At 29.4% G+C, this 15182-nt stretch overlaps 1 protein-coding gene across 3 annotated transcripts; it reads left to right on the forward strand.

Moving 5' to 3' along the window:
- On the forward strand, positions 1-12239 carry Yellow-b (L-dopachrome tautomerase yellow-b). 3 transcript variants are annotated; one of them, XM_072890109.1, is made up of 7 exons: positions 1-2240; positions 3987-4293; positions 8037-8345; positions 8666-9078; positions 9286-9463; positions 10286-10497; positions 10984-12239. In XM_072890109.1, the coding sequence occupies exons 3-7, from the start codon at positions 8078-8080 to the stop codon at positions 11311-11313; spliced, it is 1401 nt and encodes a 466-aa protein (XP_072746210.1). In that variant the 5' UTR covers positions 1-2240; positions 3987-4293; positions 8037-8077; the 3' UTR covers positions 11314-12239. The 3 variants fall into 3 exon arrangements, with proteins under 3 accessions (XP_072746210.1, XP_072746211.1, XP_072746212.1); XM_072890110.1 differs by having other exon boundaries at positions 8070-8345; XM_072890111.1 differs by lacking the exon at positions 1-2240 and having other exon boundaries at positions 3892-4293.
- Positions 12240-15182: the final 2943 nt, after the last annotated feature.

The raw sequence follows: 15182 nt of genomic DNA on the forward strand, positions 1-15182 counted from the left end.
ATGCAATAAAATCACATTTCTAAATAAGAGCAAACTAAAAATGAATTAAATTTAATGTGATTAAATTGAATTAAATATGTATGTATTTAAAATTAAAATTGAATTTATAATTGAGAGAGAATTAAAAATTGAACAAATCACCTAGGACTTATAATTACAAAAATGTAATTAAATGCTGAGTGACGGGTCTATCGCTGTACAAATAAAAATATTCATTACGTGAAGACTGCGTAGTTCGCACATGGAACTGTTACGAAGCTTCGGGAAAAAGATCGTTCTCTGATAACTTGACTTGATATAAATTAAATAGATTATTTCTGTGAAACTGGTTCACTAGTAACTTTCTATGAAGCGTAGTTTCTCATCGCTTTCGCGTTCATTTCCTTTCCTTTCTCGAGAGAAAATAATCTCTGCGATTACGAAAATTTATGGGGTATTATGATTTCGCTCATTGCTCTGATACCAATTTTGAATATACTTGTACATTTTTATACTGCATATAGAAATTAAATTATAATAAAAAAATGAAAAAGTTATAAATATGTCGATAAAAAAATTATATCTAACAAGTTTAAACAGTCAAAGAATATATAAATTGATGAAATAGCTAAATAATTTTTCTCGATAGACCTGATAATTTAAGAGCTTATTTTCAAATCATTTTCTAAATTTTGTCTAAAATTTCTATTGTTAGAAATATATCGATTTAGGATAAGAGGCTCGGGGAAATAAACTTTTCAATCGAAAGTTAATATCACGATCGAAAGAGGAAATTTAGCCACGAGGCAAGAGCGAACCGCAGGCACACCTGCAAATGCCGATGGCATAGTTCGAAAGTCAAATGTCGCATGGCCTTTTCTGCGAATATATAGCTGCACCGAGTGAGCTCTCGTATCGATCGGTGCAAAATAAATTTTCTCTTATTTTTTTCGAAACAGCCCTCGCGGTTGCACGTCGTTAAACATATGTAGACCTCGTGAGTCCGAAAGCTATGGTTAAATAGACATCCGGTAATTTCAGAGCGCACGCCCCACGTAATATTGTCGAGAGGTCAACGTTCGCGATAGCATCACAATCGCGATTATGCAGTACCATCGACCGTTGAATGAAATTTAGTATTATAGAACGATACCCCATATTTTTCATTCATATGCAATCGTTTGCAGTCGTGTCGTGAATTGCAACAAACGAATAAAAACAACTATATATAAGAGTTATTTTCTGTAATTTTATTGTCGCGTACTATATTACATTGGTGGAAGTCGTTTTCCGGCTTTCCCCGAGAATGATTGATATTTTAATGATCGTAGGAATCTCTTTTTAAATTTATTTGAAAATTATTTTCCCACGTTTCATAAAAAAGAAAAAACTATTCGACGTATAACTCTTCCAATTTAATTACATCTTTGAACGGAATACAAGTGTCATTTATTTTATAACGCAAATTATTTTCCTGTTATTAATTTTTTCTATTTATTAATTTCCTTTGAGTGTATCTTATATTAATTTTTATTTTATTTCGTAACGAATGTAAAGCAATGCTTCACGATAATGTTTTTGAAAGGCAATCCGTATTGTAAAAGGTCCGATTATTACGGTTATTATGTTACTAACACGACATTGAAAATGTTAATTGTATAACTACGAGAAGAAAAAAATAATTGCTTTTCAATTTTGATTAATATTTATCATCGACCGCCGCGTGAAGCGAACTAGTTTTACGTAAATAATTACGTCGAGTTTGTCATTGCGGTTAACGTTTATCGGTGATTTTCACGTCGTGTAATTACGCTGGATATAGCGGTCGTGCTTTTCCCGGATATCGCTGATAAGAATTTCATAGCCCACTTTTGAAATCTCAGACTTCTTATAATAGTTGAGTCATATTCTATGACATGTTTGATGGAGAAATAAAAACCGATTAGAAAATATTCCCTAATTAAAAGTGTAGAAAATTATATAAAATATTTAGAAATTAAATAATGAATAAAGAGATTTAATAATCCTTTTCGAGATATTAATAAAATAAAAAATAACAAAAGATCAAACGAGCAGCAAACAAAGCACTTGCGAAAGGAAGAAGCGAGCAAGGTCTTGGAATTCACCAGGCAGATTCAGGTGAATAGGTGAACCAATTGATCACCGGTGAACGGCAAGACGAGCTAATCGGCAGTATCGTATCGGATCGTTTTCCATCCCGCAGCAATCGTCTGTACGGAGGAGGAAGTAAGTCTCCAAAGGTAAAATCTATTTTTTGTTTTTTTTATATTTATACATAGAGATCATTCGAAATCGATATTCTTCCATCTCATAATATTATTTATATAAATCTTCTCATTCGTAATACGAAGAATAATAAAGAAGAGTCTAGTGAAATTACATATAATTTTTTTAAGTAAAAATTCCTAATTCTTTTTAAATTAAAAATTGACGTCAGAATTTTATTTAAGAAAAATTTTAAATAATTTTACCTCAGATTCAGATAATATTTATCGAGTTTGAATTATGACAGCGAATCGATCGAAGACAACCTCGTTATGATTAACATTAAATCTAACATATTTTACTTTCAACTTTCAAGTCGGTGTTATTTTTTTTTTATATTAGTGTCTACCGATACTTGCCATATAGAATGACAGAGATACAGAATACGATTATACGGCACTGGTAATCACGAAAGTGAAAGCTAAATGTAATGTACCTACCTACCTACCGACCAATCGACCTCGAAAAAGCGTAAAACTCTCATAGCAGCACTGGCAGAAAGAGATTGCATGATACGAGGGACTAGAAAAACGATCCTCGTTCTCGCTTGTACACTCGCACCTCGTTGTCGATTTGCTCGCTTGCGCTCGCTTCGATGCAAATAGCACGTTAATCTCACGACGACGTTTTCTTCATTGTACTCTTGGATAACCGCGGACTCGCTCACCCGGATGAGAAGACGTCGGCATTGTGATTCGCATCGAGAGGCTTTCCTGAATCGCACATCTGCTCGCGTGTCTACTCGATTCTATTATTGTCTACCTTAATTTTATTCATTCCTTCATATCATTCCAGCGATTTTTTGATTATATAATAAATTTATTTGTTCATATTATTCCAGCGATTTTTTTATCATAATATAAAAATAAAACGTGATGGCGGTGTAATTGAGGAAGGAATAAGTATCATATAATAACGGCTGGCTTTAATTGACAATTTTAAAAATAAACTAATGATATTCTATTTATATAAGAATATATACACTTAATGATAGATTTAAAAGTAATATATATATATATATACATACATAGGATATGTATAATATATATCTCTCTAATTATTATTTATTAGTAAACGTAATTTTTTTATACACTTTGTTTTATTAAAGAAGATTAATTAAAATTACTACTTTAAGTAATAATTTTAATTGTAATTAATATTCTTTAATAAAACAAAATGTATAAAAAATTACGGTTATTAATAAATAATAATTATTGTCCATAGTATACATATAATATGTACAGAAAATGGTGTACTAGTCTTATTTATTAGTTTTTTTTATCTTGTAATCTTATGAATCCTTATAATCTATTATAAAAAAATGACATGATATGAAAAGAGAGATATATATTATACATATTCATTATTTTTAAATCTATCATTAAGTGTATATATTCTTATATAAATAGGATATTATTAATGCTATTTACAGAAGCCTCTTTAATTATATTTTTCGAATCTACGTTATTCAAAAAATTGCTAATTTTTATCCTGCAAAAATAAATATATAAAAAAATTATTATTTTTGTGTTTTGTTATTCTTTAATAGCTTTTTTAAAAAAACTGAAACTATACTATCTATAATCTATACCATTATTTTTTGATTGACTTTTGTTATCATTTTTATTATTGCTCTCGTTGCATTCATCAACTAGTAGAACAATAGAATATTGGAAAAGTGTTGATATCTGAGTTATAATTATTGATTATTATTTTTACAGATTCCATAGTAAAGGTCTCTCTCTTTCGACAGATTTTGCGATCGTTCTCGTTCCTCATCTCTTTCTGCGCGATTGTCGCGATGAATCAACGTAGTCGGCAGGTTTGCCGACCGGATCTACAACGGTACCGTACGGTGTATGTATACCTAGGGGAAAAGCTACCGCGGCTACGGCCAGGTCGCCACGCCGACCAATTCCCAGTTTGACGCGTTTAACCGGTGCGCGTGGTCCGACCTGTCGCGCCGCTCTCTCCCGAGACGAGATCTAAGCCGAGCTGTGGTGTGATCCAGAATCAAGCAGATTCAGTGTAAATAATCAACCTTCGAACGTTATTGATTATCCTTACCTGTGTTCGTCGCGTGAATGTTCCCATTAAAGTATTAGTATAAAATTGCTAAAAAATTTTAAAGACTCGTAAAATGATCGTAAAACGCGCGTAAAACATCGTAAAAAGACGTGCCAAAGATGTAAACAGCTTGAAGGACGTTTGAGCCATATCTAAAAATTGTTTAAACAACAATTAACTAAAATATGTGATCTTTAAAAATTACATGATAATATGATTATATAAAAATAATAATCATCTTTTGCATCAAATTCATTACATTTGCAATATAATTCTCTTATTGTCAAGTCTATTGGTAAATTTTCTTTCGTATTAATTTATAAAGATATATTTATTTCAAATCTATTTTTTTAATTGTTTTACTATATTAATTTTTTTTTACTATTTCAGTTATTTTTCTAAAAGTATTTAGATGATTTATTTGATTCGTTTGACTATCACGTTTTCTTAGAAATCTTCTTTTATTTATGGTGGATTTTTTTCTCTACTTTTTGATCGGTTCTATTTTTGTCAAAAAATGGAACAAGTTCAATCAGCATATTGCATTAATTGAAAATAGCATGTCTCGAGTGCAGAATAAGAGTCTGCAGAATCGCGCAAGACAAACGAGATATGCAGTTCTTTGAGGAAACTCTTGTGACTTGACAGAAAATTTCATCGCGAATATTTTGCCTTACAAGGAGATACTATTATGGCTCGTGCTTTCTATTCAAGGTAGAAATTGCGCGTGCAATTTGAAGGAAATTCAAGCGACGTGAAACCACTTTTTTCGATACGCGCGAGTTTTCACGAAAGTAATCTACGATAAAATCGAGAAGATCACGATTGTTGTGCAAAAATATTTGCTTGATTAATAATAATAACTAACATAAATTATTAGTATTTATGTTAAAATTGATATATTAAAAATACAATATAGAGAGAGTAATGAATTAATTTTTTATTTATAATAATAATTATTAATTAATATATTTATTTTTTCTTCTTATTCTTTATATAAATAAATATAAACTTATGTGTTGTAACAAGGATAATAATTCTGAAAGAAACAATATTAATAATGTAAGAAATTATGCAATATACATATTTGTTTTCCGTTATTAAATATAAACACAGTTGGCATTCAGAAATACATATATAGAATAATTGAATGAATACATTTTTAATGAAACGCGTATAGTTATTATACGCAAGTACAATTTATATAATTTATGTAAATTAAAGCGTAATATTGAGCACAGTATGGTATGTTGTAACACACATGTGTAACAATACACATTATATATGTCGGTATATGAAAGACTACGCGGTTGTTGTCTCATTTAACGAATCGAGTATAAGCGGTCGAAAAATTGATTGCTTTCTATTTTTCCGTTAACCGTGTTACGTACTATTAACCGCTTGTTAAACATAGAAAATTTGTCTCGGTGATTTAAGCCGTGTTCTACTAAACCAAAATCGTCTTCTCTCTCGAAGAGAGAAAGGGCGTCGAATTCTTGATAGAATACAAGTAATTTCGCCTTGATTAAAATCATTTATTTTATCGTACAAGTATATCGTCATGTTATTTTATAAAATTTCTTTTGTTTATAAATTTAAATATTATAAATTATTAGATATTATCAATAATTTATAATAAAAATTGATAGTTGTGATTTCTTTCATTTTTTAATTGTTGTTATTATTTAAAAACCTTGTGTTTAGAATTATATTAATTTATAATTTTTTTATTAACATTAACATAAATTTATATTTTAGTAATTAGAATTATATTTTTAATCGTATCTATTAATAATCACTTTTATTCATCTTTATTTTTAATTTTAATCTCAATTATGTAGAAATATTTAAATGATGTTGAAAAATGATGTAACAATAAGCTTGAATTATTCTCGATATAGATAATCACTATCTACTTATTATATAAGTATGTAACGTTACTTAAAATTACAAATGATGAGCTATGCAAACCGTCATAGGTATTTTCTAATAGCGACCTTCGAAGATCCCGTCACTCGATGATGGCAAATACAACGGTAGTGAATTGTCAGTTTCTCGAATATAAATGGCATGTCCGGGTTTAAATAATTTTATGCGCGTTTTATCGCATTGATTAATCTTTTTTTTTTTTTTTTTTATATACTGATGCCGAAGAGACACCTTGAGATGAATACATAAAATAATTAACGAACTAGATTTTCGAAAAAGATTGTAAACAAAAAGAAAGATTAATTTTGAAATAGAGTTATTGCGGACATAAATTACCTTCAAATGATTGAAAATTGACGTATTTTTATAAATTACATTTTCGAAATACTTATAGGTTTATTATTTACTTCAAGCCAATTTTATTTTATTAGAATTTAAATTCGAAATTTTATTAACTCCTAACATTTAATTTTTTTAATAACGTAAATTATATAATTAAATAATAATTTTTAATATTATTTAATAATGTAAGAAGTATTGGATACTAATTTATTAAAAAATTTTCTTTTACTAATAAAGTTCAAATTTTGATGACACTACGTAATATTGAAACAGTTAGAATTTGATGAAGAATAAACAGTAAAAATTGAACACCTCTGTGACAGAAAAATTTCTTCAACAATCACAAATGTGTTTCGATATATACACAGTTTGTCTTGATACTCTTTCATAATATATACCTCGGGACTTGGAGACTTCCCAATTTCTATAGGTACCAACATGAGTACCGTTGTTTCCACGACCCGTTACGTCATTGAAAAGAATCAAGACACTTACGAAACATATGTGAGATCACCTATCCGTTGTCAGAATAATAAAGTAAGATTTTTCAACGTAAGAAAGAAAAAGTTAAATGACGTTAACATGCACGAGTCATCTTAAGTAATGAATGGAATAAATTATTAAAGCTTTTAAATTACAACAAAACAGACAACAATAAATGTAACATAAAAAATATAATATAAAAAAGTGTAATAAAAGTATAATGTAAAAGTTTAATAATATAATTACAATGTTGTATCAATATTTAAAAATCTTTGATTTACAAAAATAAATTGCATTGTAAAATAATATTAATAAGCTCATCTATTTTAAGGATTGTTTTGGTAAACGGCCTAAGAAATCAAATATTAAATATTAAATTTGACAATAATAAACAAATTAAATTTGCAAATTAAATTTTACTATTATCAATGATTTATCTTTCGTTTTCTCACGACATACTTCTTGTGTGAACGGTAACAGAAAGATATGATTACCGTGATTTTGCAATAGTCACGTGTGTATTAATTAATTAGCGAACCGCGAATACTACGAAGGCCATCGGCTTTCAAGGAGAAACTGGTTGGAAATATAATACGCTATTTACCCTTCTCTCGGGATTCTCTTTTTTCTTTTTTAAATTCTTTTTTAAAATTCTCAGAATTTTCTTAGAAAAACTAAAACATGAATTTGTAGTAGATATCGATAAAAATATAATAATATAAATAATTTTAATGATTCACAAACTTAGGATTTTATTTACAAATCCATATAATTTTAATCAAAGTTTTATTTTTAATTCGAAAAAAAAACAGATATTTTTGACAAATTAATTTTAAAAATAATATTTCTCTTTATGAAAAATAATTTTTTTCTTTGTTAAAAAATCTGTTTCTAAAATTGAATATCATAAATTATAAAGTATCTTAACATAAACGTTGTCTACTTTGTAGATATAACGAGATAAATCGAGACTCTAATATCAGAAATAGCAATGCGGTACCGGACGTCGTCGATCGTTGTTGTGGTCGCGCTTCTGATCGTCCTGTTGGACAGCGCGATCGGCAAATTGCGGGTCGCCTACCGCTGGAAGCAAATCGACTACGACTGGCCGAGCGACGACACCAAGAGACTATTTCCGGATTACAAGCAGGAGGACAACCTGCCTCTGGGTCTGGAAGTGGCCGGCGACCGGCTTTTTATCACCGTGCCGAGATGGAGACAAGGAGTCGCCGCAAGTCTCAATTACATTAGACTCAATGGTGATTAGTCCTTCTCTTTCTCGAAATACCACCCTGCTAAAAAAAAAAAATAGGAAAATAATTACCTAGTATATTTTTTTGTTAGTCTAAGGTGTTTTTTCTTATCTTTTCGATTTTCTGCTGAGCCATTTTTCGATTTAGCTATGAATTTAATTAATAAAAATAAATATATACGAGAACTCTCAATGAAAGGAGAAATGTTTAAATCGAAAAAAAAAAAAAAAAGATAACACAGTCGACGATTAAATCTGAAAGGATTTAGACCCTTTTCTTTTCATTCGGTGATTAATGTCGAGGTATCGGGGCTCGTTGGTTTTCAGACACGCGCGAATCGCCACCCCTGATTCCTTACCCGTCCTGGGAGGCTCATCAGTATGGTGCCGCTGGTGTACCGGAGATCGTTTCGACGTTTCGCGTACGCGCCGATCGTTGTAATCGGCTATGGGTCCTGGATACGGGACTGACGGACATCCTAGGTAGCCCTGAGCAGCAGGCACCGCCGGCGCTGATCATTTACGACCTGGCGACTGATCGCATGCTGCGCAAACACGTGATACCAGCGGATCAGCGAACCGCCGATTCTCTGTTCGCCAATATCGCCGTCGAAGATTATTCGTGCGAGGATTCGTACGGCTACCTGGGGGATCTGGGTGGACCGGGCCTCGTCGTGTACTCCTGGAGCCTCCACTCCTCTTGGCTCGTCAAGCATCACTCCTTCCATCCGGACCCAATGGTAGGCAAAGTTAAAAAAATGTGGCGATTTCATCCAATAATTAAATGATACTTAATCATATTAATAGCTTTTAATTATCTTGTTAACTTCAATAATAATTTTATATGTTGGTTAGAGCGTAAATTAAGAGAGATGGAGAGTTTTGACTTATTAGATGGTTTGAGCAAAGCTTTGCGGCGAGTTCGAATGGTAAACTGTCTTTTTCAGGGAGGAGAGTTCAAGGTGTCGGGAATATCGTTCCAATGGAACGATGGTCTGTTCGGAATGGCTCTTGCGCCGACCGGTGACGGCTACAGCATCATGTACTATCATCCACTCTCCAGCGGCATGGAATTTTCCGTCACCACGAGATTGCTACGCGATCCTCAGCGCAGCAGTACTGCGGGTATGCATATTTCAATAGAATTACGCTCACGCGCGAAAAAGACTCAATAACTGCCTAATCTTTCAATTATCTCACACACGCGATAATACCTTGAGTATACGTAATCTTTCGCGTTGCAATAATGATTATCTTATGCGTAACTTGTAAAGGATCTTGAAAAGTACCTATCATGTCTGCATTTTAAATTGTTTCTTAATAAGTTTACAAGAATTTTGCCTTATTTGCATAGCAGTGATTTTTGTTTAATATACTTTGATGTATTATTTTGAAATATTTGGAAATAGTCTCGTTTAATCGAAATCATAATTGATTAATTTAGATAGTTGTTGTTAAAATTATTTTTTAAGAAAATTAGAAAATCATTTATAATATCGTAAATAAATATTATCTTATAATAATATTTATTCTAAGGAAATTGGAAAATTATTTAAATAGTATCTTATATAAGAATATAAGTTATTGCAACCTAATTAAAATTAGTTGAAGATAATTGAATTCTTTCTTGTAAAACGTTTCTTTCTTTTTAATATTAAACTTTGAATATTTCATTTATTACGATTCGCGAATTAAAATTATAGAAAGATATTTTAATTGTAAGGGTAAAATGTTTCTATTCTTTGTTTGAAAACTTTATTTTCGATCTCTGAAATGATTCAAGGATTGTTGTCTCGACCTTCCAGCAATGAAAAGGTTGATTTACAGAATTTCAAGAACTATTTACTTAAAATTTACGGTCGGCAATTTCCTGTACGTCCGAAGGACATACGAACTTTACGTGAGACGTTTATCGAGGCTCTAATTTGTTTTATACACATATCTCAGAAACGTCTCACGAATTTCAAACACTGGGTTCGCGTGGTCCCAATGGCCAAAGCAGCGTTAGCTTCCTGGACCCGAAAACCGGAGTTCTCTTCTACGCACTTACCAATCTGAACGTCATCGCTTGCTGGAGACCGCAGAATAAATTTACTATGCAACAACAGAATTACGTATACCAAGACAATGTGACCATGATTTTTCCCAACGATCTCAAGGTAAGAATTCAATGAAATGCCACGATTCATTATCAATTAATTGTACATAAATATTTATCAATGTTGTTACATAAAATTATTTTTATGTGCATATATATATATATTGTGTATACTGCAAATTTTATAATATTTTACGTTGACATTTTATATTATTAAGTATCAACAAAACAGCAATCAAAATTTTAACGACTCATTAAAACGTAACATTAAATAATTCATAAAATTCGAAAGCAAAGTAGTCATAAATCGGAAATAATTGTCTACTATCTTTTATTTCCAAAGTATTAATTAATTAGAAGTTGATAGTAAACGTTAATATTTCTTTGCTTCACGCATTTTTTTATCGTTTATAAGATTACAATCTATTATGCGATTATATACAATATAAATAGTTTTAACGGAGTTTTTTAATTTTGTAAACATAATTTTCACATTCGTTATTTCATTCAATTTTTACCGCATTATCTTGCGTTTTCGTCTCGATAGATCGATCGCAACGGCAATGTGTGGGTTCTCTCAGACAGATTGCCCGTCTTCATGTACTCGCAATTGGATCTGCAAGACTATAACTTTAGGATACTCACGGGATCGGCTGAGGAACTTATCAAGGGTACGGTTTGCGCGTCGCCTTCGACTTACACCACGACGATGCATGATCATAGAGATCACATAGGCCACATGGATCATAAGGATTACATGATGAGCACGACGCCAAAGATTGGCGGAAGATTCAACTCTGCCAGTTTCATGAAGATCGAATCCAGTATCCTCATGATAACGATGTTGCTGACGTTCCTAATCAAAGCTTTTGTCTGAGGAGTGGCAACAAAATTTAAAAATATAAAAGTAGAATTTAAATAATAAAAATTAAAAATAAAATAAAAATATTAATAAAAAGACATGAGTAGAAAGAGTAGACAAAGAAAGACATTGAATATTCGAGTTAACGCTATCAATGTTTTGTTATAATTAATTTATGTTATTTAGGATAACTTTAAATGAAGTCATTGAAACAATCAAATAAAGTTTTATTAAGAACAGAATTTGTTATAAAAGATATAAATTTAGTCAATTACACATACGCAATTATAAAATTAATCTTACAATTAGTATTGGATTATAAAGTTATTAATCTTAGTATTGGATTATCCTATCTAATTGTTTTGCTTATTGCTTCTATCTTGTAAAAATTTTAAGAAAATATAGTATAATTATGTCAATAATAATTATATGTAATATTATTTTTAGATTATAATTATAAATATTTTTTTTCTGAAAGTTTGGATTGCTGGGAAAAAAAATATGTAAAAAATTATTATATATACATGTAGGATTATAGATAAAATAATGTTTTACAAATTACTTGGACCAGAAATGATCTCCGGATAATAATGTCAAAATGTTTTTGAATAATTTTTTCTTATAGTGTTCCTATAGAAAAAAAATGTTAATTAATTAGATATATCTGGGGAGAGGTAGTTCTAGTAACTATTGTCCGAAATTTTGATTATGCGAGTTAATAAATAATGGATTCGAAAACAATTGAGTGGCCTTTATGTACGCAATCGTTTTTTAAATTAGATATAAGTATTCTTTTCACATTTATTATTTTACCGCAAAATCTTTCGAGGAAATGTTTCTTTCTTTTAGACCGCGTCTATTATTATATACTCATGTTGGAACTGCCATTATATATTTATGTATCAAATGGAATGTAATATATATCATGAAAAAGAGAAAAATCTCTAAAATTCAGTAAAACACAATTTCCTTATTTCCTCCATTTTTTCAAAATTTTTTTGAAAATTTTATAAATGTAATACAATTTTGTATTCGTCAAGTTTTAATTATAATGATTATAACGTACGTCTTGGTTTTTTTGTCTCTTTTATTGCTTTATCACATATTGCGCTTTACTTGTTATTTTAGTTTTTGCGTCATCTCTATATATGAATTTGCCACGCGCATCTTGAATGTCTGTTCGATGGAGTCACGTTATGTAATGTGACGTAAAAACAACTCGTCCGTCGATGATTACTAGAACGCATAAAATCGGTATCTCCTTGAATGTCGCAAAAGTGACATTCAAGAGGATAAATCCCCGCTGCGCTGACGATTGAAATGATTTGTGCGAGTCATTGCGCGCATATCTGCGCATATGATGCGTGCGTGGTCGTCGACCTGTTGCACCTGCACTTCTCGTGGTATGTCCGGTGAATACAGATCTTCGAGGAACGAATCATGATGCATTTCCATAATCAACTCTCAATATACTTTGACCATTTTAGTAGATAAAAACGATTTCTTAGAAAAAGCATTAATCTTTTTTTATAAATAATATTATTTCAACGCACAATTAATACGTATTGAAAATCGGATATTATTATAAATTATTTTGAATATTATTTCATTTACACTGATATTACATTACTAAATTATTTCGATACAATTATTAGAGCAATACTGAATGATTTATGTTATCTTAAATTATATATTATTTTATTGTGTATATATGACAATAATTGGCAATCGAATATCATCACATTATATAAAAAATTATTTAAAAGAAAAACTAAATCAACTATAAACATTGTTTTGACTAATTTCAAAATGACTTTATTTAAACAATAATAATTGTTTATACAATTACAATTTTAGTTTTATATAATACTTTAGTAAAATATCATGGAAATTCCAAAATATATCTATAACACAAATCCGGATATACAATTCTATTTCTAAAAAATTTTCATAAATTGTATATTTCAAAATAAAATTTTAATTGGCACACATTTATAATTTTCTTTTAACTCTATTTTTGAATTATTTTCAATAGTTAAAGTCTTTTTGTGAATGATTGAAAATCGGACAGTATCATCCGCGTAAAATTTTATTAACAACAAAATTAAATTATGTAATCTTCCGATTTATAACATTTATTTTTATATAAGTATTTCAGATCAAAATTGAACTATGAACAATTCGATTAAATTTTTATTTTACATAAAGAACAAGCAATGTCAATCTAAGATATGTCAGCACATATTGATAAATATAGAAAAAATTATTTTTATATAAAAACGCTTCTGTGAAATAATTGATTATCTCATCAATACATTTTCTGTTCCTTTTAAATTTGTTTCTTATACAAAAAAAGTGTTGATATAGAATATGTAAAGATATGTCGTGTAATCGTATATTAATGTAATTTAAATTCAATATGAATCATAAAGATATTGTTGCGTCACAAACAAACCGCGATAGAAATCATAAGAAATAAATCTTGCGCACAAACACTATTTTTTACAATCTTGATCTTCTCGAACAATTCTTTTATCGATTCTCTTCTGTCTCAATAGTTATCTTTCTATTTTTTCTTATTTTTTTATAAACCGCTGATTTTTTAAATAAAAAACCAGAGACATACAAATAAAAAAAGAATCATCAACAATGAAATCATGAAAGCATTTGCTCGATAAAACACATAATATAGTTCAACGTTTTGATTGTGAATTGTTGATTCAGTTATCAGAGGTTAAAAAGCAAATTAATATTTAACACTTATTCCGTACTGATGGATTATTTTTGTCTATAATTTTTCTAACAACGTCAATTTCTCGAAAACAAATAATCATAAAATAATATATTTAAATAAATTATTTTTCAAATTTATTATTTTAAACTTTATTTAGAATGTTCAAAGAAAGTATATACATTTTTTTCAGATTTTTTAAAACACTTTATTAATAAACTTATCGAAAATACGCTGACCCACCTGTACAGTTAGAAAGTGCCAAAAATAACAATACAAAGTAAGAGTTAATGCAGTTGTAATCAGCGATCGTTCCGTATGTAAACATTAAAATTTATTACTTTTCCTGATAATGATTAAAATAATCCCCTCAGTCTTTCTAAAGAACCCATAAAATTCACAATGCTTTAACGAGTGCAGTGAAAATTAATTTGTCGTTACAATTTAAGCGATTTAGTGTATTTTGTACTATTGTAAGGCAAAAAAGGAAACAATATCGACGCAATTAATTAAGTTGAATAGAACGTAAATCTTCGTGCATCATCTGTTTAAGGTTTTTATTCCTGCACGCATAGGTAAGTATTTTTCATTTGATAAATGATTGATATCATGATGAGGCAATATATATATGATACGTAGTGCGAGCTAAAAGTATTTGTTGTACATTATAGCAAACATAAAATAATACGCAAAAGTAGATATTAAACACTAGTTATTTTTATTTAATTATTTATTTATTTTATTTATTATTTTTATTTACTTTTTTTATTATAAAATATATTTTACAACAGCTGGAAGAATGTAGAGATTTTTAAAATAAATATATTAAAATAAAATTTAATGATATATTTTTTGACATGTATTTATAGCTGAATTTTTCTTTGACAAAATAATTAATTTCGACGAAAAAGATTTTACATTTTTTATCACTTGTAATCAAATTGATCACATTTATACTAAAATATTATGGTTTTTCAAAAATCAAATAAATATTAAAAACGGTAGAAATGATGATAACAGTAGCATACATATATTATCAATAGCTCCCTCTCTCTCTCTCTCTTTCTCTCTCTCTCTCTCTCTCTTATCTAATATTTATTTAAAACTACAAACCGATAAAAACCGATAGAACCGAAGAATTTACATATTTCAT

The sequence above is a fragment of the Anoplolepis gracilipes genome, chromosome 4 (genome assembly GCF_047496725.1).
Source record: "Anoplolepis gracilipes chromosome 4, ASM4749672v1, whole genome shotgun sequence".
Lineage (NCBI taxonomy): Eukaryota > Metazoa > Arthropoda > Insecta > Hymenoptera > Formicidae > Anoplolepis > Anoplolepis gracilipes.